Raw genomic sequence first — 27,989 nt, 5'->3', positions numbered from 1 at the left:
TTTCCATAGTTTCTGCACTGCTCGGTGTCCTTTTAATTTATATACTCTATCCAAGACTGGCTTTTAGTATAGACTGATTTTAAAACAGGATTGAAGTCTGACGAAGGCTGCACAGCCGAAAGCTTACTCTTATTCTCTTAAGCTAGCCAATAAATGATTCAAAACTTCTTGATTTTAAAAATAAGAGAGTTTAAAAACAGAATGCAAATGTATATGCTAAAACAGGTTACATTTTTTATTTTACTTATTTTTATTTTATCAAATAACTATTAACTATTATACAAAATCTCACAAAACTAAGTACACCGTTCACATTTTTTGTAGATATTTTATTATATCTTTTAAAGACACAATGCTGAAGATATGAATATTTGGTACAATGTAAAGTGGTCAGTGTAAAGCTTTTGTAACGGTGTAAATTTGCTGTTCTATCAAAATAACACACAACCATTAGTGTCTAAACTGCTGGCAACAAATGTGAGTACATCCCTAAGTGAAGAATGCCAAGATTCTGCCAAATTAGACATTTTCCATCCCTGGAATTATGCTCCCAGTTAATGTTGCAAAGTCTCAGGTGTGAATGGGGAGCAGAGGTGTTAAATTTCATGTTATCACTCTCATACTGGTCACTGGAAGCTCAACATGGCACATCATGGCAGGGAACTCTCTGAGAGAAAAAAATAAAGGTTGCTCTACATAAAGATGGCCAAGGTTATTAGAAGATTACCAACACCCTGAAACTGAGCTGCAGAAAAGTGGACCAGACTACAGAGATGTCTTACAGGACATGTTCCTTTCAGAACAGTCCTGAAGTAGTTGAGTTCACATTTACAGTTTCATCTCCAGAGGTTGTCTTTTGCAAATAGACGTATGAGGACTGGCAGCACTGCTGCAAAGGTTGAAGGGGTGGGGGTTTGGGTCAGCCCTCAAACTATATGCGATATAAACAGACAAACCGAGAGCCCGATATAGTGTAGTAGGTATTAGCCCAGATGGATTGAAATGATAGGTAAGTATTATACTTACAAACACGGGTTACCGCTGAGGCAACCACTGTATAGGCAGGTGGGGAGTATAAACCTGTCCCCACTCAGGATTAAGATGTCGCTCTCTGTGATAGAAGAAAAAGGAGGGTATATCACCCTTCCACCAAGGGTGGTTCACTGGATCAATCGATGTACAGAGGCGCCAGTAGGATAAAAGATACTAAAAAGCTTAAAATATCTAGGTGGTGGTGGTGGACCAACCAACCCAAAATGGACACGATGCTGTCAGTTAAAGTCAACGACAATTTATTCACATACTCCAATAAACACTGCGACGCGTTTCACGGGCATGGAAACCCGCTTCTTCGGGCATTAAACAATAGGAGTATCTCACAGTTCTAGGTCCTGATAGGGCTTGGCATCGATTGACTCAAACTATATGCCGCACACATCAAATTTGTCCCAGAAGGAAGCTTCTTCTAAAGATAATGCACAAGAAAGCCTGCAAACAGTGTCATGATTTGGGGCTGCATGAGTGCTGCTGGAACTGGGGGTGCTACAATTCATTGAAGGAACCTTGACTGATAATATGTACTCTGGCATACTGAAGCAGAGCAGGGCAGTATTCCAACATGATAACAACCCCAAACCCACCTGCAAGAAGACCACTGCATTGATAAAGAAACTGATAGAGGCGTTAAACTGGCTAAGCGTGTACAGGTAATTAAGGCGCCGGGAAATTTGGGCCCCGGGTGAAGCTGAAAAATGGCTCATCCTGCTAGTGGCTGAATTATGCTGTTTTTATCGTAATTTGGACTCCGTCTTTTGACGGCCCCCAAATTACTGACTGAGAGCAGCTATAGCCGTAATTCACATTACAGCCAACGGCAGCGTATGGTGCACCTAAATTTCCAGTGCTGTTTTTGCTTGACTCGGGCTAAGCATGCCTCCAGACCAAAACACTATTGAGCATATGTAGGGCATCCTGAAATGGAAGATGAAGGAGTTCAATATCTCTAACATCTACCAGCTTTGTCAAGGAGGAGTGGAAGAGGATTCCAGTGGCAACCTGTGAAGTTCAAGTGAACTCTATGACCAAGAGAGTTAAGGAAGTGCTAGAAAATAATGACAGCACACAAAACATTGACACTTTGGGCACAATTTTGACTTTCTTCACCTAGAGGTATACTCACTTTTGTTGCCAGCAGTTTAGACATTATCAGCTGTGTACTGAGTTATTTTGATCAGACAGCAAATTTACAATGTTATACAATCTGTACACTCACTACTTTCATACAGTATTAAGTGTCATATCTTTGGTGTTGTCCTATGAAAAGATACAAAATATTTACAAAAATGTGAGAGGTGTACTCACTTTTGTGAGATTCTGTATATTAAATAACATGTAAACAAGGTTGAATCTATATACAAATCATAGAATATCACTAATTCACCATCGCTCAATCTATATCTAGGTCACTGTCATCGCTGTCATAGCACTGCACAGAAGGATTACAAATTGAAGTGCGCACTAAGTCCTTTTCTGGTAACAAGCTGCACTCATGCAGAAATGCTTCCAATTCAACGGCAAAGAAATCATCCCCGAGCTGATCTGTTATCCGCACAAAATTACCAATCAGCTCTCCTGATTTGTACACGAGCAGAGCTGGAAGGGCATTTTTGGTGAACTTAGCGCTTGTTCCTAACAGGGAACTTTTTACTCTGCAGAACTTGACTCCCGTATATTCTGCTGCGAGGCAGATGATGCTGCCATTTGCTGCTTCAGCTCCGGGAATATCGTCCTCATAAATCAGAATGATCACAAGGATGTTTTTCTGTTCCTTATCTACCGTATCCAGGAACTCCTCTCCACTGTTTATGTCAAACACCTGTTTGAAAAGCTGGGAGTGGATCAGCTGTTTCTTCATCTCCTCTATCCTCTGCTTTCTGTACTGTTGTAGAAACTCTTCATCCTCTTCCTCATTCAGCATATTGTACTCCTGCATGGTCATCTAGAAAAACAATGGTACATTTACCCACAAATGATGATAATGGTGATAATGAGTGCTGTATTTGGTATCTGTATACTGGAAAAATATAGGTCTTTTAAGAAACACCAAGGCTGGTATAAGAAAAACAGCTGTCTGGCTGTAATGCTGATGTTCTGGTTAGAATACGTTGTTACACTGAATTTAATTTTGCCTTCTTAAAACAAAAAGGTCTTTCTGACAATTCAGCTGTAAGTAAGCAATCAACTGTGGTTTCCCATGATGCATCACTTCCAAATATGCAAATCATCATTTTATACCATTGCTTTTAAAGGGCATAGAGATTATATGCATATTTGGGAGTGATGCATCATGGGAAACCACAGTTGCTTACTTACAGCTGAATAATCGCAAATATCAGAATCTTTATTTTCGCCAAGCACGACTGGGTCGTGCCCGGAATTGATCTTGACACGTACAGGATACAGGTAGGATAGGGTACACAGAATACATCAGAAAGGATCAACACTATATCAGACATTTCATACAGAGAAAACATACAAGCAAAAACAACACTCAATTTTAGTATAGTTACACCACACAAGTTATTCACTGGGCTTGGCGCTGCTATGGATATGTGTGACGGCAAACCATGATCACACTGTGGTGGGGAGCGCGTGGAGAGAGTTTGGTAAGTTTACAGCTGAGGGGAAGAAGCTGTTTCTGTGTCTAGTGGTCCTGGTGTAGATGGACCGATACCTCTGGCCCAAAGGAAGCTGGTCTTCGACTTATGAACGCCCCGCCGATACGAACGGCATGGATTCTCTTAAAAAAATTGTTTTTGAGAAAATCGATTTAAAAAAAAAAATCTAAGAAAAAATGGCTTTTAAACTTGTATTAACAGGTACAAAGGGCAGAGGTGACAGAGAGGGAGACACTAGAGGCACAGAGGAGGTACAGGGGACAGAGATGGCACAATGTTCCGACTTAAGAACAGATTCGGGTTAAGAACGAACCTACAGTCCCTATCTCGATCGTTAACCGGGGACTACCTGTACATTCTGTTTTAATAAGGCAAAATTACATTTAGCATTGCTTTTTAATAAAGTGCTTTTTGTCTCTTTAAGCCCTTTATACCTTTCAGGTGGTTCTGGGTCACCATGAAAGCAAGTGTACAGAAAATCATATGACAGCTTTAGGTTTTTTCACCCGCCATGGGGACAGGGAGGTAAGCTACCCTGGAAGCAGCATGTGTCTTCCAGAGTCGGCTGAAATGACAGAAAAATAAAATATAAAAAAATCTGGCTCACAATGCGGCGTTCGCGTAAATGACAGGAAGCGTTGATCAACAACAGTACAAGTGCTGCCCATTCAACTTGAATGGGCAGCACTTTAAGGAGCGCCACGCCTGGTGGTAAATGTCCTGCAATCGCCCATGTAAACCAGCTCTTATTCAAAAAAGATTGTAGCTAGCAGATTAGGCAGGATAGACCGAAAACTCGCACCAGAGCCTGGAGCATGCGCTTTCCACTCTGCACACCCTTGTGGATCACGCTCCCGCATGGCTTTGCACAGTGGCTGTGGCTGAGAGGGTCCTGAGGCGCTGCAGTTGGAAAACAATCCTAATTGAGCATGCCCAAAATGCTTCCGGTGACGACTGTTGCACAGAGCCAAGCGGGAGCATGTACAGAGAAGGCACACAGATGGACATCTGTACATCCCACCAGGGTTCCAAATGGGGGCTACAGCAGCAAACGGAAGCAAGGTGGGACTCGTTATGAAGCCTGGAGGTGTGTGGAGACCTTATATATTATTCTAGGTAATACTAGGTATACTTTTTAACATTATTTTCTATTTTTACGGAGACTTTACTTTAAAGGGACACTTAAGCCAGAAAAAAAATGAGTTTTACTCACCTGGGGCTTCTACCAGCCCCCTGCAGCTGTCCTGTGCCCTTGCAGCCACTCACTAATCCTCTGGTCCCCCACTGCCGGCTAGTTTCGTTTTTGCCGACAGGCCTGGCCACGCGTAGTTTCCTCTGCATTCCCGACTGCAATTAGCGCTATTGCGGGACGTAACGCGTACAAAAATAAGTGTTGCCGCATTATCAACACATAGATATGCGGCAACGCGTATTTTTGTACGTGTTGAGGCCCGCAATAGCGCTAACTGCAGTCGGGAATGCGGAGGAAGCTACGCGTGGCCAGTCCTGTCGGCAAAAACGAAACTAGCTAGCAGCGGGGGACCAGAGGATTAGTGAGTGGCTGCGAGGGCACAGGACAGCTGCAGGGGGCTGGTAGGTTTTTTTACTAGCTTAAGTGTCCCTTTAAGCTGGACTAAACCTAGATTTGAACTGGGCAGCTTTTGAGAGCATTAAGTCAGATAAATGAATATAAACAATGTCTAGAGGTAAAGTTTTGGACAGAAAACGTTTCATGGGCCAAATGTGATTTCAAAAATCCCCTGTAGCTCTCATGCTGTCCTCTCTGAAGGTTAAGGAAATAAGGGGTAGTCACACAAAAGGCATGAGAATGGTGAAAAATGTATGGAAAATTGGCAGTATGCATGCTCTTGCACATGGTGGAAGTAACTTCCCTGACATCACAGTTCATCTCCTACTTTAACCAAATCCAACTTTATGCATGCGTGACCAGCAAGAACTCATGTCTCTCACTATAATCTCTACTTGAGGTTGCAGACTTGCACTTCACAGGCAGTAGGTGGTCAGCAAATGTACAACAGCCGGCTCACAGAAAACTGAAACTCTATGGTATATGTATGAATCGATGCACCAAAAAAGCAAACGCAGCTTCATAATGGACTTTTGATCCTGTCAATTCCATTATCCAAAAGGCAGAACTTATCATAGATACTAATCATCATGATTGCTTTGAGAATTTACCTTGTTCAGTGTTGGGTTTAGATGAGTTTTGATAATACCAGGTAAGAGTGTGATGGACTTATCACCACTTTGCTTCATAATAGCTAATACTGCTATATTACTAACACTCAAACTCTCTATTTTCCTAAAAACACAATGAGGCAAAATATCTTTTTAATTAACCACACAAGTAGCAAAAATTGCGATCATCCCATAAAGCTTTATTTGATTTTACCTTCCCATGCAGTTTCTCTTCAAGTTCCTTTTGTTTCTGTTTATCCTTCTCTTCATCGAGATGAGATTTACAAGTCATTGAAAGCTTCTTAATTAGCTGTTCCATTTCCCTCCGCTGTTCCTCGCTCTGCTCAGTCTCCATCTGTTTATACCGCCGCCAGTCATTAATGACACCTTTTGGACCTAAATAATCACACGTAAGAAACCCACTTAGTAAGCAGAAAATGCGAGGAAATTGCATTGCAGCATTTGCATCATTGCTGTTTTATGTGCTGTATAGCTGACTCATTACAAATATTTCCATAGCTAGCTGCCTATTGCCTATTTCAGAAGAAAAAAAAAAAAGCTTCACAAACTGCTTGTAGGGAACATATAGCGTTTTGATTTTTTTTTCTTTTCTTGAGATATGCATACGGATGTGATCTGTATAATGCAAATATAAATGTCAAGGTATCGCAATGTTTTTAATAATTCAGAGGAATGAGAAAATGGCTACTCAGCAGTGCAAAGCCTCAAATACAACTTTGTTCCTTAAATAAATGAAGCAGTAATTTAAAAATGGTTATGTGTACATTTTTTCCTCTCTAGCTTTGCATTTGTCTGAAAATCTGGAGGGGGGTCCACATGGCCCAATACCATGCCTGACTAGATCGGACAACTGCACCCCTAGCGACGAGTCCAAATGCGGACACATAATACTTAAATTACATGGTGGAGCATGGGGCCAGTGGTGATTACAGTGTCAGACTTAGTGGGACACTTTGGTCTAAAAGGCCTGATGCCATGTTTTCCTGTGTCTGACTATGTCCAACATTGGTACTGAACTGGAAAGTGCCAATGTGTGATATAGTTTGACACACGATTGGAAAGTATTAAGTTGTGTATACATTCACAATACTTGTCAATGTAGGCATCACTTGATCCCCTGGGTAAGGGTTTGGAAGCCCAGCGCTGTAAAGAGGCCTTATTCTACTATAGTAGAGCGAGGAGTCTGTTGCTATGGACAAGGGAGGAAGAACCAGGCACAGCGCAAGTAAGAGGGGCTTGCAGCAGGAGGGGCAAAGTGGAGAACAATGGACTCCAATGGCAATTGTTGCTTAAAGATCAGCATACCAGATTATTAAGCCACCTCAAGGGGCACAGGTACACATGCTAGATTCTTGGGTGAGACAGAGCCACCTCAGCCAACAACAGTCTATTGTGTGTACGAGACTTTAGAGGCAGAGGCTAGAATCAGTACTATAGTGGACTCCTTAGTCCCATCATGGCGATGTTAGGAAAGTCAAAGCTACTGTTAATAGCCTGCACTGATGAGCAGGGCTGTGGAGTCAGAGCAATTTTGGGTACAAGGATTCAGAGTTGGAGTCGGTTTTTTCATAAACTGATGAGTCAGATGATTTTTGTACCAATTCCACAGCCCTGGTAAGTATTAGACTAAGGAGTCTGAGCAATTTTGGGTACCTGAAGTCAGAGGATTCATAAACGGAGGAGTCGGATTTTTTGTACCGACTCCACAGCCCTGCTGAAAAGTAGAGGTCCAAGAAAATAGACAATACAGATCCAATGTGTGCATAGACAGCTTCTCTGTGAAAGACAAGGGTAATAAGCCCAAATAATTTACTGAAGGACCCCTGGTACAGCTCTTCAGCAGAGAAGTCTTTTTAACAGTATAAAATAGTAATATTGCCTATACAATATAGCTACCCAAGAGCCTCCTAATTCATGGATGCTGAGCTATGGGCTACTCCATGGCCAACAGTCAAAAATTTGTTTCCGGGGCTGATGGGCAGCACATTTGCGAGGGATCGAGCTTCAACAATACAGGTTAAACGGATTTGGGTAATAGCATGAAAGACATGTATGAAAGATAAAAGCGACTAATATACCCCCTTGATGGACTAACCGCAGCTTCAGGGAACTTGCCGAATTGGATTCAGCAGGTTTTTGGAAAGGTCATGGGGACTGATGTATAAGCCAATTCTCTGAGAATCCACTTCTCTCTACCTTTGTGAAATTAAAACAAACATTCTCTGTCTCCTATCTCATGATACCTTCAAGTGTGATACACCCTTTGCACAGCTCCCTCTACTGAGCATACAAACTACTGTACCTCCAATTGTCTCTTTCTTTCAGGGAGGTGCGGTTAGAGACACTATGGGCGTTTGCGCTGGCCGAATCGTAAAGTCGCAAACCGCTAGCGATTTTACAATCGCTACGGTTTGCTTTTTAACATAGGAATCGCGGTAGGTATCAGTAGTTTATATGAAATCTTAGCACAAGCCCACTGCTGTCTGTAATGGGGAGAAGACTGACCTTAAATGGCTCTTTAATATCCCCTTCATCGATCAGGAGGGGTGGGAAATGGCCACTAACACCTCTTAGCTGGTTTTCCTATGCATCAGTGACAGGCTTGCGCAAATCTACATAATAAACTCCGAATACATGACTTCTGGACAACATGCCAAGTTTTCAAGTACCAGTGGTCCTGCATGCTCAAGGTGCTCTACACACACTCCTTCCTTTTTTCACATTATACAAGACTACCAAGTCATTCAAGAACATTGGATGCAATTTATGTCATAATGGGATGCCCTGTTATCACTGACCACCAGGCTTGTCTACTGGGTATTGTAGGTGAATCTCCAATGTTGAACTGCACTAAAATGCTAATGCTTGAGGCACTTTTCAGTGCCAGTAAGGTCATTGCAATGAAATGGCCGTCTCCCACTCCACAGGACTGAATCAGATCAGTCGATCTGTCTCTATCACATAAAAACTTGAACATGCCCACCAAGGTGGTTATATCAAATCTGACAACATTTTGGGGATTCTAAAAAAACAAACTATCAAGCAACAATAGGCTATATGTGTAGAGAACTAAAGGGCCTAAAATGTATACATAACCTTGTCAGACTTTTTGCAACATATGCAAAGATGGAAAGATGTAAGTATAAGTGGTCTTCTCCTTAGTTTTTATGCCTGAGTTCCAGCAGATGTGAATGATTTATTCTTCTGACTACAGAGCTAAGTTGTGATAGTGTACAAATTGTTAACCAGGGCTGTGGAGTTGGTACAAAAATTATCCAACTCAAGACTCCTCAGTTTATGAAACCACCGACTCCAGGTACCCAGAAATTGCTCCGACTCCACAGCCCTGTTGTTAACATTGTACTGTAACCATATAGTTATATTTTTTATCATGTTAAGACATCTGAAATGCTACAATCAAGAAGTAATTTATTTTTGATGGAACATGTACCATTTCTCCCATATTTCCAAAATGAAGTTTGTTTGGCCAGGAAAAAAAATTAGCGAGTGGTAGAGGGGAAAAGTGAGGTCCCTGAAGTCTCATGCTCACCACTACTCTAACGTATGATCAGCATACTCAAATCCCTACAAAATTGGCCATTTCTTTGTTACGGTCTACGATGCTCAGCATTGGCTATACTGTAATAACAAAAAGCCAAAGCTAAACAAATACTAACTTGCCAGTCTAGTCACACAAAACAGGAACATAATTACTGCACAACTGTGTATTACATACTGATCTATGCCTACAGTCACTTTCACACCTAACAATGATCTGTACTTTATAGTATAATACACACATATCTAGCTTTTATACTGTACAGCTTACATTTGCAACATAGCACAATCAGAAATCACTCAGAAGAAAAAAACTAAAACTTTGCTCAGGACAAAACCAAATTCAGATAAAAAGTGATATTGCAGGAATTACCTGTGTTCATGGCTCCTTCATCTTTGCTCTGCTCAGATTCTCCCCCTGTGCCTTGCTGTATTCTGCGATCCTGATCACTGTCCTCATCATCACTACTGCTGCTGTAGTAGTATTGACACTTTTCTCCCAACAGCTTGTCATCCAGAGTAGTCATCCTTTCCTAAATACATTTAACAAAAATAGTTAATCATGCAATGATGAATTTTGCATAGGAAGCTATAATTACTAACCTACCATGACAAAGAGAGACCAAACAAAAAATGTAGGGTTTGTAGGCCAGTGAGAGTCCAAGTATCAATAAAACCTACCCGGCTATCCTGACTACTGCGGCCACGAATATCACCATCTGTGATTTTACTACTAGCTTATACATACAGGATTACTTACATCTGAGCCAGATCCATTTACCCTATTGTGGCTATTTTGAGCATTCTGGATGATAGTTTTGTACCTACTTGACACTATGATGTTATCTCTATCTTCATGAATGTCTATTTACAATCTAATGCTGGGAATACACGGTTCATTTTGTAGTTGATTAGATGGTTCGATAGATCATTTCCGACATGTCTGATCTCCCTTTCGATTCTTTGGCCGCTCGTTTTCTGATAGAAGTGAATGGAAAAGATAAGAAAAACGAGCAGAAGAGAATCACATCTGACAACGCATGCAGGAGCCGTTCTCCTGCATGTGTTATGGCCTGCGGCGTGTCGTTGGGATGTTGCGGTGCGATGCAATCAGCGGTGGTAGTAGTTATCAATTCACCCGACAGGAAAACGCTGGCTCCTGGTGATAAGATACCGGGTGTGTCGAACCGCAATGCACCAAAACACAGCGTCGGATGTGAAAGGTAAAATGAAAGTCTATGGACCTTGGTTAACGCGAAGTATTGACTTTGCGTTAAAACCGCAGAAAACAAGCTCAGATGTGAGAGATCCCTAAGTAGTCAGCAGAGAGAGTTACTGCATCGTAGGTCATCTTGAGGAGGTGGCCTTTGAATATGTTGAAAGAGTGGGGCGAGTCTGATGGGTGGTGGTAAGGAGTTCAATATGGTCTGGATGGCTCTCAAGAAGTAATGCAGGGGCGCATGGGAGTGGAAATGAGCGGGGCAGTTAGGCAAAGATGATTGGAGGACCAGAGAGGGAGTGTCCTGGTTAGCTCTCTCGCCTTGCAGCGCTGGGTCCCTGGTTCGAATCCCCGGCCAGGGCACTATCTGCAAAGAGTTTGTATGTTCTCTCCGTGTCTGTGTGAGTTTCCTCCGGGCACTCCGGTTTCCTCCCACATTCCAAAAACATACAAATAAGTTAATTGGCTCCCGCTAAAAAAATTGGCCCTAGACTACAGTACTTACACTACATAAGACATATGGCAATGGTAGGGATTAGATTGTGAGCTCCTTTGAGGGACAGTTAGTGACAAGAGATATATATATATATATATATATATATATATATATATATATATATATATATATATATATATATATATATATATATATATACACACTGTACAGCGCTGCGTAATATGTCGGCGCTATATAAATACTAAATAATAATAATAATAATAATAATATCTATGAACAAGCTCCGAGATGTACCGTACTTTTTGGATTATAAAGCACCGTTCACACTGCACGCGTTTCCAGCCGCGTTTTGGAAACGCGTGCAGGTGGCCAAAACGCACGACATCAGACATTGCATAGAGTGCAATGTCTGATGTTCACACAGCATGCGTTCCGGACCTATGCGGTCCGGGAACGCATGCTGCACGCAGATTTTACAAAAACGCGCGGCTGTCCCATTCACTTTTCAGTGATGGGATCAGCCACGCAACGCATACGAACGCGGACATGCGTGCGTTCGTACGCGTTGCGGTCCGCATGCGTTGCGGTCCGCATTTTGTAGTCTGAACGGGCCCTAAGACATTTTTGTCTCTCCAAAAAGTGGGGGGAAAAAGTGCGTGCATCCTATGGTCCAAATAGTAAAATTTTGACTGCGACAGGTGTCCCCCCCCCAACCCACACACACACACACACACACACCCACACACCCTGCCTAGAATGGTGTATGCATTGCTCACTCTCCTTCGCACTGAGCTCTGAACTAGGAACTGCACTATCATGCCTAGTTTTCTTTGTAAACAAATGCGAGCAGAGCATAGATTGGATTTCAGCTGCTTATGCAGAGGGGTTAGGAAATTTGTTTTATACTTCCCTTCTCAGCCTCGTGTTACGCAATCTCCCTCTGAACTGCCCTCAGCCAACCAGCGAGGAGTAGGAATATGGGAGGGGAAGAAGGGGAGATGAGAAGGCTTTCCTTAGCTCCCCTCTCTCCAGCAATGTACAAGGAAAGAGTCAGGGATGACTGCAAACACATAATTACCCTGGAATGCTTGCAATGCAGGGTCGTGGTGTAGACTACTTAATAAACACAGAGCAGTGGGTAATTTGATTTCATGGCTGACAATCCCTCTTTAAATTAGAAAGAACCAACATGACAATGTGAAAAAAAGGCTATATTGAGTGTAATATTCCTGCCACACTTCAAGTATAATTTGGGAAAAACAGAGGGCCCGATTCACAAAGCTTTTCTGTTAAATTATCTCACCTTACTTATTAACTCACAATTTATCTCTCCTTAAATGACTAAACCCATGATTTAGCTCTCAACTGACTTAACTCATGGTTTAGCTATTCTGAACTGACTTAATTCATTGTATAACTCCTTAACCTCCTTGGCGGTTATCCCGAGCTAGGGTCGGGGCGGAAAACCGCAGCTAAGAGTGGTGATCCCGACCACTGCTCTGGGTAGCCGCCGGAGGCTGATTGCAGAGCAATGCGCGCAGCGGGAGCGTTTCTACATACCTCCTGGGGATCCCAACGTCGGCTGGCATTCTTCTTCCTCTCCTCCGGGGCTCTGCTTCCTGCTGGTGAGATTGCCATGATGACAGCCGGCAATTTCACTTTAGAGTTGCAGCGCCACCCGGAGGATGGAGGCTTAACTGCAGCACTGGAGCCAGGGAGGTGAGTGATTGCTGGGCTGCTGTAGATCTCCCTGGCAGCATGATTTTTTTCCAGGTTTTAGGGTCTGAAAGGGTGCAAAAAAATTGCACGGCTTTTAGACCCTAAAATCTGCAAGGAATCAGAACGCCAAGGGGGTTAACTGACAAATCATAGTTAAGCTCTCCTTATCTATTTATCTCATGAATTATCTCTCCTTATTTGTTTTTCTCCTGCATTAGCTCTCCTTACAGTTAAGGTGAAAAATAAGTAACCTTTGTGACTCAAGCCAATGTGATTTACAATATATTTTTGGAATTGCACCTGGAGAAAAACCCACAAAACCTGGTGAAAATTCAAACCCTTTCCTAATCCACAAATAAAATGGTTTAAAAGCACTTGGCATATTCTATCTAGGAAACATGTTCCTTTAAGCTTTTCTATAGTATGTCTAGGGCTATGTAGTCACAAAATATAAAACTACACAACACCAGCGATCATGGAATCGGTAGAGTGGAAAATTACTCTACGTACATAGGTTTCCATTGGGTAAACCCTCAGCTGACACGCATCTCTAGGAAATATGTTGCATGATACACTATTTTGAGTTCTCCCCAAGGCAATATATACAATCTTGACATTTCCCTCACACACTTGTGTTGCCATGCAGCAGTCCTCAGGTGTGAATCCCAGTTATTCCTATTTCCTGCCCTCAGTCCCTAAGAAAACATTTATTTATGATGACAAAGCAAACCTAAAGTAGATTATACACAATAAATTGTCACCTGAAACATCAATTCATGAGTTGTCAGCTTTGACGAGTTTGGTGACCACCAGTACTGTAGTTCAGGGTACCCCTTCTCTATTGTACAGAAGTAAAAGCTCATCAGTGAGTCAGTATGTCTGTATAAGGGCTGGGTCACACTATGAATGGCAAAACGCTTAGTATTTTTGAAAGAGATTTTGCACTAAACTCAGCAATTGTAGGGAATGCGATTTTGAACTCTGCATTCTCTAAAATGAAAAATCGCTCAAAAAATGCTGCAGCCCGATTGCTTATTGCAAGCGCTAGTGATTTTGAGTGGAGTCATCCTCATAAGGTTCTACTGGCGTAGCGCTTTTGGAAACGCTATTTCCAAAACGCTGCTGAAACAGCTCTAGTCGACCCCAGGCCTAACAATCATTAGTAAAATGTCACTAAATGATCACAGCCCTTTTTGCCAACACAGCCAGTGATCCTAAGGAGATAAGGTCACACAGAATGTCGCCTTACCAGCTATTATGTCTACAGTGATAAATCAAACACTTTAGAGAAATCCTCAAAGGACATTACTAAAACTACTGAACAGGCGCAGAACACACGGAGGGGAGGGGGGTGTTGCGCATATGTACGGACAGTGCATGTGCAGAAGAGCACGGTCGTCCAGATTGCTGAGGGGCATATCAAGTGAACAGAGCAGCCAGGGAAGACAGCAAACAAAGGAATCTACGCACCTCATAGGGCTGGAGGAAGCCCCAGGTAACTATGAATACACCCAATTAACCCATCTCAAATTCCCTTTAAAGTGAGCATGAGGTGAAAATAAACAATTGTATTTATGTTCCTACTCCTGGAAATTACTTTTTTAGATTTCCCATGGTTCTATTTCATATTTAAAACATTTACAAACTAGATTGAATCTTTCATTGCCTTTGCTCAGTACCAGACTAATAAGTGTCCCAGAGTTAGAAAAAAGGTAAATAGTTAATGTATATCATCGTTACTTGACCTCAAAAGTTGTATTCTGCCAGGAAAACCTTTATGGCTCTAATTTTCTTATCGGTGAAATTTACTATGTTCCCGACAAGCTACCGACAAGACAGAAGCGGTCACTTTCATACCTGGGCAGCACGGTGGCGCAGTGGTTAGCGCTCTTGCCTTGCAGCGCTGGGTCCCTGGTTCGAATCCCAGCCAGGTCAACATCTGCAAGGACTTTTTATGTTCTCCCCGTGTTTGCGTGTGTTTCCTCCGGGCACTCCCATTTCCTCCCACATCCCAAAAACATACAGATAGGTTAATTGGCTCCCCCTAAATTGGCCCTAGACTGCAACACATACACAACACAATACATACATAGACATAGGACTATGGTAGGGAATTAGATTGTGAGCGCCTCCGAGGGACAGTTAGTTACAAGACGATATACTCTGTACAGCGCTGCGGAAGATGTTGGCGCTATATAAATACTAAATAATAATGCCTAGAAATTAACTCTTTCAGGCAGCAACATAAAACAACTAAAACAGCCTGGTTATTATTATTATGTTTTGTACCACATATACACATTTATCTCATCATGTCACTTAAATTGTCCCTCAGAGGAGCTCACAATCTAATCCCTAACATAGTCATATATCTATGTATGTATCATGTATTGTATGCATCATAGTCTAGGGGCTATTTAGGGGGATTCCAATGAACTTATCTGTATGTTTTTGTGATGTGGGAGGAAACTGGAGTGACCAGAGGTAACCCACATAGATACGGGGAGAACATACAAACTCCATGCAGATAGTGGCCTGGCTGGGATTCAAACTTGGGCCCTAGTGCTGTAAGGAGAGAGTGCTAATTACTACACCACCGTGTGGCCCCTGATACTGATTGTCATAGCTGGTGACAATTGTCATAGGGAGTGGGGCACAAAGTGGCTAGATTTTTTTTTCTAACATTGACATTAATATAAAAATGAAAAGTCCTTTTAAAGTGGAGAGAGGAAAGATCAGAATTTTCTGTAGCCTAATGACTAAGCACTGGTCTTGAAATAAATAGCAATCCTAATAAATAAGTGAGGAATTTTGCATATCTAGCTTACATTATCCTTTGATTTCATGACAGATTTATTGAACGCGGTTCTACGTGGCGGTTAGAGCCAGGTGGCTACCATACCTTAGTAAATTACTAATGCACTTTCTGATATTAAAGTCAGAATGGAGATTTTTGAGATTCCGTAGCTTCAAATCTCTACAGCTACAATGGAAATTATGTAATAACATGGCAGAAAAATGTATTAAAAGAGATTAAGAGCCTTCTAGAGATGCTGAATCCAGCCATACTTGAGCAAATCCTGGCTGTATTGTCATGGAGACCAGAGAATAGCTCCAGATGTTGGGGGGTTTGTTTTGAGGCAGCACCATTTCATCACATCATGCACAAAAACACGAAAAGCTTTTTATCAACATGCCAGCAAAAGCCTGAACTTTACAAGGCATGTTCTCATTATTGTGGTCAAATTTTGAAAATGGAACTTGAGAAAAATCTGTTTGAGGGCTAAAAAGCACTAGCGTAATCACAAACACTCAGCGTTTTTAGAAGTGATTTTACTAAGCAATTCTAGGCATGTGCCTAGCAGTTTTCTAGTTGTGCCTATTGATTTTTGGAGTGTTTTGGTGTAGCAATTTCTTATTTTTTGTACAATAGAGCTGCAAGTGTACAGCTTTTGTAAAAAAAAAAAAAAAAAAAAAAAAAGAGGATGCTTGGAAAATTACTCTGTTGTAGCACTTTTTAGAGCGATGTTAACAAACAAGATAGGGACTGTCGGCCCGTCCTTAACCTGAATCTGTCCTTAAGTCGGGACAGCCACCATTGCCCCCGTTTTTAATGCAGAGTATGCGCAGCGGAAGGTAGACAGGACAACTCACCTGTTCCACGGCGGTAGAAGGTCCCATCGTGCTGCCCGGAAGCTGCGCGGCCCGTCCTCTCTCTTCGTTCGCTGACACCCCCCGCCGGCTTCTCATGCGTCGCATAATGAAGCATTAGGAGGCGCCGCCACTAGGGGACTTTTCCTGATTGCGCCATTATGCGACGCATAAAAAGCCGCCGGGGGAACAGTGAACGGAGCGAGAGGACGGGCTGTGCAGCTTCCGGGCAGCACGATGGGACCTTCTACCGCCATGGAACAGGTGAGATGTCCTCTATCTACCTTCCGCTGCGCATACTATGCATTAAAAACGGTAGCAGAAGAGGTAGTCCCCGGCGGCATCACGTCATCACAGCGGGTCAGCGGGCGTTCGTATCGCCGGGTCATTCGAAAGTCGGGCGTTCGTAAACCGGGGACTACCTGTGCCTAACATTGAGGCTGAATTGCCTCAGAAATACTGCAGGACCCGCATCTGGGGAAGAAAAAAAAAAATATCACATCACTCTGATGTGATCCATCCCATTCAAAAGAGGCGTTTTCCCCTAACTTCTCATATTGGCTATCATTCATAAAGCATTCCCCCATGCGGAAATGCTAAAAACAGCCGACTTTACCAAGCACTGAGCAAAATGTGTATTCATAAAGGCTGTTTCCGCATGCGAAGCTGACTTTTCCGAGCAGAGCGATAAATCACCGCATTCTGCTGTGATTCTATGCGGAAATGTAACAAAATGTCAATTCATAAAAACTAACGCAGGCGGTATGCGGACGGGGATTGCCGGAACGGCATGTAGCGATAGGCATGCGGAGTACATGTAAGTGAATGGGACAGACCTCCCAAGCAGCAGCAGAGAGAACACCGCATGGAGGGACTCGGCCAGCTTCTCCTGTTTCCGCATGCCTACCGACAGCCTACCGCCAGCCTACAGCGGGATATCTCCGCACTCCTATCGCAACAGGCAACATTTTTATGAATGACCAGCCAGAATGCTGAAATACCGACAGCGTTGTTTTCCCGCACGGATTTTAGTTACCGACAACACTTTTATGAATGATAGCCATTGCCTCAGTTATAAAAACAAACACCTGACACAAATGATAACGCTATCAAAAACAAAAAAAGTTTTGCATGCATCGCTTATGTCTTTCATTGTACCATATTGCAGTGTGTTCATTTCAGTGGAGGATGAGTATTTTGCATGCTACTACAGGTATTAAAAAGCAGAGTTAGTACCTGCTAACGATGTTTTCAACAATCCTTCAGGGCAAAGGTGAGACGTAGCTCCTCCCAGGAACAGGAACAGACAGCACTTCCCCTATAAAAAAGTCACATGGTTAGTCCACCCTCAGTGCGTTTAGCCAAGTACCCGACAGGTGAACATTCCACTAACCCATAACCGTGCAACTATCAGACACAGACAATTAACACCCGGGTGGGATCGTTGCCCTGAAGGATTGTTGAAAACATCGTTAGCAGGTACTAACTCTGCTTTTTCCCCACAATCCTTCAGGGCAAAGGTGAGACGATTAACAAGTAATACAACCTCAGGGTGGGACCAATGCTTGGAGAACGTTTCTACCAACCGCCTGGTCGTGTGCAGACATTGCATCAATTCTGTAATGACAGATGAACGTAGAAAAGCTTGACCATGTTGCTGCTTTACATATTTGCTCAGGCGAAGCCCCTGCATTATTAGCCCAAGAAGCTGCCCTAGCTCTAGAAAAGTGAGCTTCAAATGAGGCAGGAGCCTCACTTCCCATAACTCTGAAAGCGTCTATAATAGCTAACCTAATCCAGTTAGCTATAGTAGACTTAGAAGCTATCTGACCTACAGTTTTCCCTGAAATAAAACAGATAAGGAATCGGCCTTCCAGACATCTGCAGCTCTGTTCAAGTATTCCAGAACACATCTTCTAACATCTAATGAGTGAAAAATCCTCTCTTTTCCACAACTTGGATTCACAGAAGGTAGGCAAAATAATATCCTGCGACCTGTGAAACCTAGACATAACTTTTGGACAAGACTTTGGATCCGTCTGTAATACTAACCTATCCTGAAAATAAGGACTTTTCATAGACAAGGCCTGTAGCTCACTAACCCTTCTGGCTGTAGTGATGGCTACTAAAAATACCGTCTTTAATGTAAGAAATTTAAAAGAACTGTCCCCTAGCGGCTCAAAAGGACCTTTGGACAGCCCCTCTAATACTAACGATAAATCCCAAGGAGAAACGTATGGCTTGTAAACTGGCAGTTTCCTAGATAGAGCCTTCCGAAATCTCAGTATTGGAGAGGAAGACAAGGGGATACCTGAAAAAGCAGATAAGGTAGCAATCTGCACCTTAAGCGTACTCACAAATATTTTTATCCCAACCGTCCTGGAGAAACCAGGACTGCTGGGACTGACAAGCTATCAAACTTAGAGCCAGATAACCAAAGATGGAAAGTCTTCCAGTATTTCAGATAGATCCTCCTAGTAACTTCCTTACAGCTAGTAACAAATGTAAAGGCTGCCTTCTCAGATACTCCCAACTTTTTGAGTAAGGCTAATTTAAGATCCAGACTAATAGATTCAATTTTCCTGGATGCGGATGCCACAGGTTCCCTTGTAGCAGTAGATCCGGCCTGCAAGGAAGTCTCCAAGGGTCTTCTGATGCTAACCTGAGAGCTGAAAACCAGCTCCTTCTCGGTCACCAAGGTGCTATCAAAATCATCCAATCTTGACAACCTCTCCATTTGCTGATGACCGCGGGAATCAAATTGAGAGGAGGAAATGCATACAGAAGTGGAAAGTTCTACTCTTGAATGAATGCATTCACCCCCCTGCTTTGATCTCTTGGATTGAGAGAGAAAAAAGTCTGAATCTGGGTATTGTCTTCTGTTGCCAACAGATCGATTGACGGTGTTCCCCATCGTTTTATGATGTCTGCGAAAACACCTCCTTGTTTAGAGACCATTCTGATGACAGAATCCTGCTTCTGTTCAGTTTGTCTGCATGTATATTGAGTGTTCCCTTGAGATGAACAGCTCTCAAGGATGACACATTCTTTTCTGCCCAAGACAAGATGTCCTCCGCTTCCTCCTGCAACAACAGGAATCGCGTGCCTCTGTTTGTTGATAAACGCTACTGCCGTAACGTTGTTCGACTGGATCAGAACATTGGACTGCAACAGTATCGATTGCACCTGAAATAAAGCCTGCCTTACTACTGTTAATTCCTTTCAATTGGATAACCTTTGAGACTGATTTTGTCCATTTCCCCTGAAAGGCTCTGTGAGCTATATGAGCTCCTCAGCCCCAGGCGCTTGCATCCGTAGTTATTACGTTGTCTACAGGCCCCTTCCAAGGCCTGCCCTTCATAAGGTAGGATTCCTCCAACCACCGTTGCAGAGACACACAGTTTGAGGGATTTTGACTTTGAAATCTAATGTTTGTGGACGACCGTCCCAATTTTCTAGGAGGAACCTCTGTATCTTCCTGATATGCGCTAATGCCCAGGGAACTGCCACCATCGTGGATGACATTAACCCAAACACCGACAAAATCGTTCTTAGGGAAACTTTGTCTTCCCCTTGTAATGATTTCACTGCCAAACTTATCTTCAGAATCTTCTTGGGAGGAAGGAAAATCATCTGTTTTACTGAATCCACTAGCATGCCAAGAAACTGAGTTCTCTGACTTGGAATTAGAGAGGACTTCTCCAGGTTGATGATCCAACCTAGGGATCGGAGATGTTCCGATACCAGATTCAAATGGATTTTCAGCTGTTTTGCTGAACTTCCTAGAATAAGCAAGTCGTCTAAATACGGAATGATTAAAATCGATTGTTCCCTTAACGGAATTAATGCTTCTCCCAGAATTTTTGTGAACATTCTAGGGGGAAGAAGTGATCCCAAACAGGAGGCAAACAAACTGGTAGTGTTCTACCATCCCATTTATTCTCACTGCAAAACTTAAGAATTTTTGTGATTTTTGGTGAATCGGCATATGCCAATATGCATCTCTTAGATCCAGAGATGCCATAAAGGCCTCTGGAAACAATAACTCCCTTACTGATTCCATCCGAAAATTTTTCATAAACCGACTCAGGTTTGTTAGGTGCAGAATCAGGCACAGGATGAATTCCATTACCTTGTACAGCTCCACGGAATATGTTGGCGCTTTATAAATCAATAATAATAATAATAATAATTCTGTCTTAGCATGTTCTGCAATATGCTCAAAATCTCTGGAACCAGAGTGGGATCTCTTAGGGCCTTTGAGATCACAAATCTTGATGGTGGAGGAAGGGCAAACAATTTGGAAACCAAACATTATTGTCTGGCGAATAAATGGATTTTTTGACACTTTTGCCCACCTAAGAGAAAGTATCTTAGCCTTCCCCCCACCGCCTGACACGAGTCATTGGGATTCTGACTGGGACTCTAGAGCTTTAGACTTAAAGCCCCCTTTCCTGGACTTGTCAAAAGTCCACCTCCTGCCTTTACTTTGATCCTTAGAGGCATCCTTTTGATCACTCCTTGGCTTACGAAAAATATTGCTACCACAGTCTTCTGTTTCTTAAGCAAAACTTTATTTTTATTCAATGTTTTTTCCAAAGCTGAATCCAGTTCTGGACCAAACAACCATTCACCTGAAAAAGGGACACCACACAGCCTGTTTTTGGATGAGATATTACCATGCCATATTTTAAGCCACAAGGCTCTAATAGAAACAGAGCAATGGACCTGGCAGTAAAGCTAATTGCTTCAGCAGAAGCATCTGATAAATATGCAGCAGTTTAAATGAAAATAGCAATAGAATTAAACAATTGCAAAACAGGTGCACCAGCCAGTATGTTAGCTTTGAGCTGATTAATCCACAGCTCCAAAGTTGTGGCCACACATGTAGAGGTAAAAGCCGGCCTAAACATAGCCGCACTAGCCTCCCAAGACCTTTTCAAATAAACATCCACCTTTTAATTAAGTGGATCCTTCAGCTTTGTATAATTGATTATGAATAAACAAAACAGCTACCACATCCTCAATACAGAATTTAAACTTTGAAACAGATTCAGATTCTATTTCTCTAGTGTCTGAAACTATCAACTTCAATCACAGATACTCCAGATACAGCAACCTGAGAAGTGGATGGATTAGCATTCAATAATGAGGACTTAATTGATTCCAATGAAGCATTAATCACCTCTCTAAAGGATTCAATGTATCCTAAACAGAGTGACCCGGCTCCTCCCCTACAACCCTCTGTATGCACAACTGACAGAGTTTTTGCATAGGGCAACATAAAAATTGCACAAAGGGCATGTTTTATCATTAGGAGGATGCCTATGCTTATCTGCAGCAGCAGCAGATTTAGCAGAAGCCTTAAGGCAGCCATACACTGGTCGATGTGCCATTAGATCGACCAGCTGACAGATCCCTATCTGATCGAATCTGATCAGATAGGGATCGTATGGCTGCCTTTCCTGCAAACAGATTGTGAATCGATTTAAGCCTGAAACCGATCACAATCTGTTGTGGTGGTGCTGCCGCCGCTCCCCCCGCCGGTATACATTACCTGAGGCTGGCTCCCGGGCGTGATGTCCCCGTCATGTGGCACCTCCGGCTCCGGCATCCGCATAGAACTTAAGCTATCACACCAGTGACAGCGGAAGTTCAAATAGAGCGCCCTCTAGTTGTACTTCCGCTGTCACTGGCATGACAGCGGAAGTTATACGAGGATGCCGGAGGCGCCATGACGGGAGCAGTGACGGACGGGATGCCCGGGAGCCAGCCTCAGGTAATGTATACCTGATCGGATCGGCCGCCGCTAGCGACGCGCTCCCTACCCGCGGGCGATCGAGGGTAATTTCCCGCACGGCGCGATCGACGGACCGATCCGATTTCGGGAGGAAATCGGATCGGCGGGTGCGTGTTGCGCGAACGATTGGCAGCAGATTCGATCCCAGTGATCGAATCTGCTGTCGAAACTGCCGCAAATCGGGCCAGTGTATGGCCACCTTTAGTATTGGCATAAACAACAACACAACAAGGCATGTAACTCTGCTCACACATATAGCACAATCAGCCCAGAAAGAGAAACCATTATCTCACCTTTTGGGCGGCCTGGTTGCTCTCAATCCTCTCAGCGTCTGACATGCTTCCAGCTGACACATCCAGCGCAGGACAAACTCTCTCTGAGCAACAGTGCTAGAGGCCCGCGCAGCTTCCCCTTGAAACATACCTGGCCTGCCGCGAATGGATGAGTGGCGGCCCGGAAGCTGCAGAGAGAGTAATGAGCCGGCACTACACATTGTTACTTTCGGCATACCCGCCGGAAAGTACGCATCCGGACGCGGCCAAGCGTCCTAATGGCCGCAATGCGCTCCACGCTGCACATGGCCGCCGGCTTACCTCCGTCCTGCTCACTCCGCCGCAAGGCCGCCAAGGGGAACCCACGCCTTCCACTCTTGCTCTCCCTGGAAGCGGGAGAGAAAGGTAGGCAAACCCCAGGAAAGCTCCAGCCTGGGGCGCATGGCCAGACTGCCTCAGTACCACAGTCTCAGCCACCCAGAGAGATCCACCTGCAGCCCAGCACACAGGCTTCACCCAAAGGGGAGATGCCGACCTGCCTGGACGCAGGAACAAACAGCACTGAGGGTGGACTAACCATGTGACTTTTTTATAGGGGAAGTGCTGTCTGTTCCTGTTCCTGGGAGGAGCTACGTCTCACCTTTGCCCTGAAGGATTGTGGGGAAAATATATATTAAGATATACACACAAACTTTACTGTATGTGTAGTTAGCCACTATTCTAATTTGATAATGTTGTTTATATACGTTTTATTTGACTGATCATATTCTAAAAAGAAAATAACAAAAAAATAACATTTCTTATATTTCATTAACTATATCAAGCCCCCTGGATCCACCAGAAGTATTCCCCCTGGGCTACCCGTACCACACATTAAGAATCTAGGTTAGATGGCAGGAATGGAAATTTTGGAGCAAGCACCATCCCAAATAAATACGATAAGCAATAATGGTGAACAAAAAATAAAACGTCACTGTTTGCACCGAGCGACAGTTGAGAGCATCGTCCAGGGCTGCGGAGCTGGTACAAAAATCATCCGGCTCCAACTGCTCAGCTTATAAACCACCAACTCCAGATACCCATAATTGCTCTGACTCCTCAGCCCTTGCAGGGCTATGGAGTGGGTACAAAAATCATCCAACTCCTCAGTTTATGAAACTACCGACTTCAAATCCAGGTACCCAAAATTACTCAGACTCCAAAGCCCTGGATGTAACACCTGCACCACTCCTCAGACCCCCACATAGCAACAGAACATAGTTAACCTACAGCAGTGGTCCTCAAACTAAGGCCCGCGGGCCGAATGCAGCCCCCTAAGGCTTTTTCACCAGCGCCCCCTTCTCAAAATGTATAACTTATAGATGCGGTCCACTGCATCTTTAAGGCCTCTTTCGCACCTAAACCACAAGCACTTTAACTTCGTTGTGCGCTTTGTTTCACCCTCCCGGATGCTCCACCGCACGCTGTTTCCGGTAAAAGCGCTTTCTAAGCGATTTTCCAGAGCGGTTTCGTAATTCACTCCCTGACGCAAGTCAGGAAGTGAACTCTTTGACCCGGAAAAGAATAAATACAATGTATTTATTCTTAAAAATGCAAACGCTGCACAAAGCCATTTTGTGAGCATTTGCGTTTTTACTATACCTACCACTGAGGCAAAATCGACTCACAAATGGTACAGGCACCACTTTGCTGAGCGGATTGGAAACAACCCGCTCAGCTGTGAACTCTCTCATAGGGAATCATTGCACAAGCATTTTAGGGCGATTTTGAAAATGCCTGCACTTGAAAAAAGGGCAAAAACTCCCTTAGTGTGAACGAGCCCTAAATATTGGCAGCCTGCATATAGAATAGTAGTGCTGGCACCACCCATCCACACAGCAAGAGCAGATAGTATGCCCTGCAACACAGCAAGAGCAGATAGTATGCCCTGCAACACAGCAAGAGCAGATAGTATGCCCTAGTGATGAGCGAAAATATCAATATTCTTTTCGCATGAATTTTTGCGAAAATATTATATTCAATTTATTTTGTGAAAATTCCAGCGAAAATGTGTTTGTGTTTTTTTTTTTGCACTTCTTGTAAATTTTCGCAGCAAAAATATCAAAAAAAATTTTTACAGTTCAAATGGCGATTTTCCACGTTTTTGTGGAAATCGCAAAAATACAAGCCTGTCTTCCGTAAAAAAAATTTAAAATTAAAAATAGCATGTTCGATGCGGAATTGACTGACGAAACTTCACAAGCAACACCGTTAACAGGTAATAGTTTATACTGCCTAGGGTCAATATAATATTTTCCACATCATTTCATGAATACTCCTTCCCCCAGCAGTCTCAAGTATGTTGACCCGGCCCTTGACAGAAAAAGTTTGGAGACCCTGATCTACAGGCTAGCGACACTTCTGCACAGCCTCAGCCCTGCAATGTCGCCCGAAGGATCAAGTGCCCCAATCCCACAAGGGTGACATGCCTTGTACAGGTGTGTTTTTTATTTATATAGCACTGTACAAACAACATATTGGGGAGCACAGATACATGAGAAGTTCAAAACTCTGTACAATCGGGTCATCCAGCAATACAAGTACAAATACACAATCGCTTCTCGGCCTTTTGGCTAAGATCAAGTGTAGTATCTGTTCTTGAAATTTTTTGGGGGACCTGGAGGGATGGCACTGTGGCAGGGTGTCCTTCCTGGTCGTAATTCCCAGGGGTTGATTGAATGGATCTATACCATGGTCGAGGCTGAATGGCTGAGGGCTTTGCTTAGGCGTACTGCCCCTGGAAGTGGCGCTCCAGGTGCACCTGAAAAAACCTGAGATGTGGCAGATCTCAGGCGGAAGTAGGGTGCTTTGGTCTGTACTGCCCATATGCATCGCCAACTAACGCAGCTCCCCGGCCTTTTGGCTAGGGAGAGTGCGGAATTTTTATCACTCCGGCCGCAAGGTCGGGGCCAGCTTGCTGGCACCGGGGACTTCGGTTCCCACCCGGCTCCCTCTCGGGGGAGCCACCCGGACCATGTGGGATGCCACATGGCCAGGCCCTTTGGGTAACCACTGGGCACAGTAGGGGTCCTCCTCGGAGGACTCCAGGATCCTTCAACCCCTCGGGTGTTGGAGGATGCCACCCCCTGAGCCGATGGCAAAGGGGGAAGGTTCCCTTCGGGGAACAACCGGAAGGGCCCTGCTGTATTGTGGGGCCCGTGGCTACTCGTGCACGTTTTGTGGGGGTGCTTTAGGGCACTCACGCTTTTTCCGTGCACGGGGCTAATAGCCTTGCTGACCGGGAGCCAAGACAAGCTAAAAAAAAACAAAAAAAAAAAAAACAACAAGTACAAATACACACGTAGCTGATGTGTGGGTTAAGCCTAGATTTGGAGTATTAGGTTACACGGAGAATAGATTTAGATATTATGATTAAAAAGTTGAAGCATACCTGAAGTGAGGAAAGGGGGAGAGATAGATACTTAGTGCTTAAAGTGGATCCGAGATGAACTTTTACTCATTGCATAATTGTGTTCCTTTCCTATTGTTTATAGGGCATTCCTCAAGCCAAATACTTTTTTGTTTTAATACTCTAATTCCCTATAAACTAAACAAGCCTTGCCCATAGTTTTTCAGAGAGCCTTGGCAGTAGCAAGGGCTCATGGGAGCTCAGTCTGGGCAGGAGGAGGGGGAGGAATTACTAGCCAGAAGAAATGTTAAAGCGGACCTGAACTCAGAACTTTCTCTCTGCACTAAAAGATACGCAACAGTATAATAACCTTTACAGAACAACATTTCTTTGTTACAGCGGATACAAATACTGCAATAAATCTGCAGTATGTCTACTTCCTGCTTTCAATCAAGCAGACATCCTGTGTTTACAAATCAGCTGCTCCACCATGGCAGATAAGATTCCTGAGCTGACACAGCTGAGAAATCATATTACAGTGGAGTTTAGTCACAGATGAGGGGGAATTACACAGGCTAAACTGTAAATACATTAAGGATGCAAGTCTCTGTTTTCTTTCTGTCTTGTGCAAGAGTTCAGGTCCACTTTTACTTTAGCTGCTTTAATCCTAGCAAGCTACAACTGTGTGGACAGGTCAAAGATTGGTCATTCCGGCCACCAACCTGTGTCTGGGGGCTCGACAAGGTAAGCTAAGGGAAGGGGAGGCAGAGAAAGGGAAGCTGCCATTGCTGCCAGTGTGTTGTGTGTGAAGCTATTCATGCAACTATCTAAGTGCACACTGTACACCCAGGAGTCATGCGGGACAGAGGGAAGGATCGGTACATTAGATAGATAGATAGATAGATAGATAGATAGATAGATAGATAGATAGATAGATAGATAGATAGATACATACGCTGTAAAGTCACTGCCAGTCCGCTCACGTTATTCTGTTTCAAGACACACGGCGCAGCCTCAGCCCTCACACAGAGCCGCCCACTAGCTGCAAGCAGCACAGTGATTGGCCACCTCCATTATCCATTACAGTCTCAGCATCGCTGATAGGTTACAGGCTACTTCCGGCTTCAGAGAAGACAACAGGGATTAGCCGGCTTACTATTGGCTAAGTGCTGGCGTAAGCACCAGTCATTGTTTGCGATGCTCGGCTTTTCCCTGTAATAACGTATTCGTGTGTCTTGTCTTCAAAGGAAAGTAGGTTACTAACACTGGTGGTACTGCTCAGAGCCCTCTGCTGGAGGAAGAACCGAATGAGAACAAAACAGTAATGCAGTGTTGACAATCTTCAGAACACACGGTCTATAAATAAAGTAATTCATTTATCCTGTTCGTGTACTCCTTAATGGGAATCTTAAAGTGAACCTTAAAGGACTTACGAGCCTTAATCACAAAAAAAGGTCTGTACCTGCATGAATTTTGAAGGCACGGAGGACGCCCTCCGTGCAGTTCCGCCAAGTCCCCGCTGCTTATTCGGGTCGGGCTCTTCTGCCCCCTCAAATATGGCTGCTGGAGGAGGCTGCGGCTGCGCAGTCCGCACAGACACGAGTGCGGCTGCGCAGCTCTAGGGCCACTCCCCCCCCCCCCCCCCCCCCGATCCACGCTACAGGAGAGCCTGTGGTGTGGATCGGTGAGGGAGGCCCTTGAGCTGCGCAGCCGCACTCGCGTCTGTGCGGACTGCGCAGCCGCGGCCTCCTTCGGCCGCCATATTTGAGGAGGCAGGAGAGCCCGACCCGGTCTGTGGGGTCGGGATCAGGCCGTGGGGAGAAAAAGCAGTGGGGACCCGGCAGAACTGCACGAAGGGCGCGGATGGCATCCTCCGTGCCTTCAAAATTCATGCAGGTACAGACCTTTTTTTTGTGATATAAGCTCGTAAGTCCTTTAACCCTGGGGGAAGAAAAGTTTCACTCATCCGGGGCTTCCCCAAGTCGGCCCCCGGCAACGTGTCCTTGGGGGGGGGGGGGGGGGTCCGGT

The 27,989-nt window shown here is 44.0% G+C and overlaps 1 protein-coding gene, 1 long non-coding RNA gene and 1 pseudogene across 4 annotated transcripts in view; 2 read left to right on the top strand and 1 right to left on the bottom strand.

Annotated features, from left to right (window-relative positions):
• Window positions 1–220: 220 nt before the first annotated feature.
• On the bottom strand, window positions 221–27,531 carry PDCL (phosducin like). Of its 3 annotated transcripts, none has more exons than XM_068248114.1 (4): window positions 17,738–17,973; window positions 9,829–9,988; window positions 6,091–6,272; window positions 221–2,998 (listed from the first exon to the last, which is right to left on the bottom strand). In XM_068248114.1, the coding sequence occupies exons 2-4, from the start codon at window positions 9,980–9,982 to the stop codon at window positions 2,447–2,449; spliced, it is 888 nt and encodes a 295-aa protein (XP_068104215.1). In that variant the 5' UTR covers window positions 9,983–9,988; window positions 17,738–17,973; the 3' UTR covers window positions 221–2,446. The 3 variants fall into 3 exon arrangements, with proteins under 3 accessions (XP_068104215.1, XP_068104212.1, XP_068104213.1); XM_068248111.1 differs by lacking the exon at window positions 17,738–17,973 and adding an exon at window positions 27,424–27,531 and having other exon boundaries at window positions 222–2,998; XM_068248112.1 differs by lacking the exon at window positions 17,738–17,973 and adding an exon at window positions 26,917–27,017 and having other exon boundaries at window positions 222–2,998.
• LOC137529175 (U2 spliceosomal RNA) lies at window positions 25,166–25,297 on the top strand (annotated as a pseudogene).
• Window positions 27,532–27,740: 209 nt separating the features above from the next.
• LOC137528430 (uncharacterized) overlaps window positions 27,741–27,989 on the top strand; it is a 66,590-nt gene continuing 66,341 nt past the window's right edge. The window contains exon 1 of the long non-coding RNA XR_011023393.1: window positions 27,741–27,857. This is a non-coding gene — a long non-coding RNA (uncharacterized lncRNA). The remainder of the gene's footprint in view (window positions 27,858–27,989) is intronic.

This window comes from Hyperolius riggenbachi, chromosome 8 (assembly GCF_040937935.1).
Source record: "Hyperolius riggenbachi isolate aHypRig1 chromosome 8, aHypRig1.pri, whole genome shotgun sequence".
NCBI classification, from domain to species: Eukaryota; Metazoa; Chordata; class Amphibia; order Anura; family Hyperoliidae; genus Hyperolius; species Hyperolius riggenbachi.
The sequence above is the reverse complement of the archived record's forward strand: the minus strand, read 5'-3'. Positions and strand labels throughout refer to the sequence as shown.

Excerpts from the sequence above, each read along its gene's own strand:
- PDCL (XM_068248111.1), bottom strand. Across the intron at positions 6,273-9,828 it reads TGAAGGAGCCATGAACACAG|GTCCAAAAGGTGTCATTAAT; the intron begins GTAATTCCTGCA and ends GTGATTATTTAG. Across the intron at positions 2,999-6,090 it reads AAGAGAAACTGCATGGGAAG|ATGACCATGCAGGAGTACAA; the intron begins GTAAAATCAAAT and ends TTGTTTTTCTAG.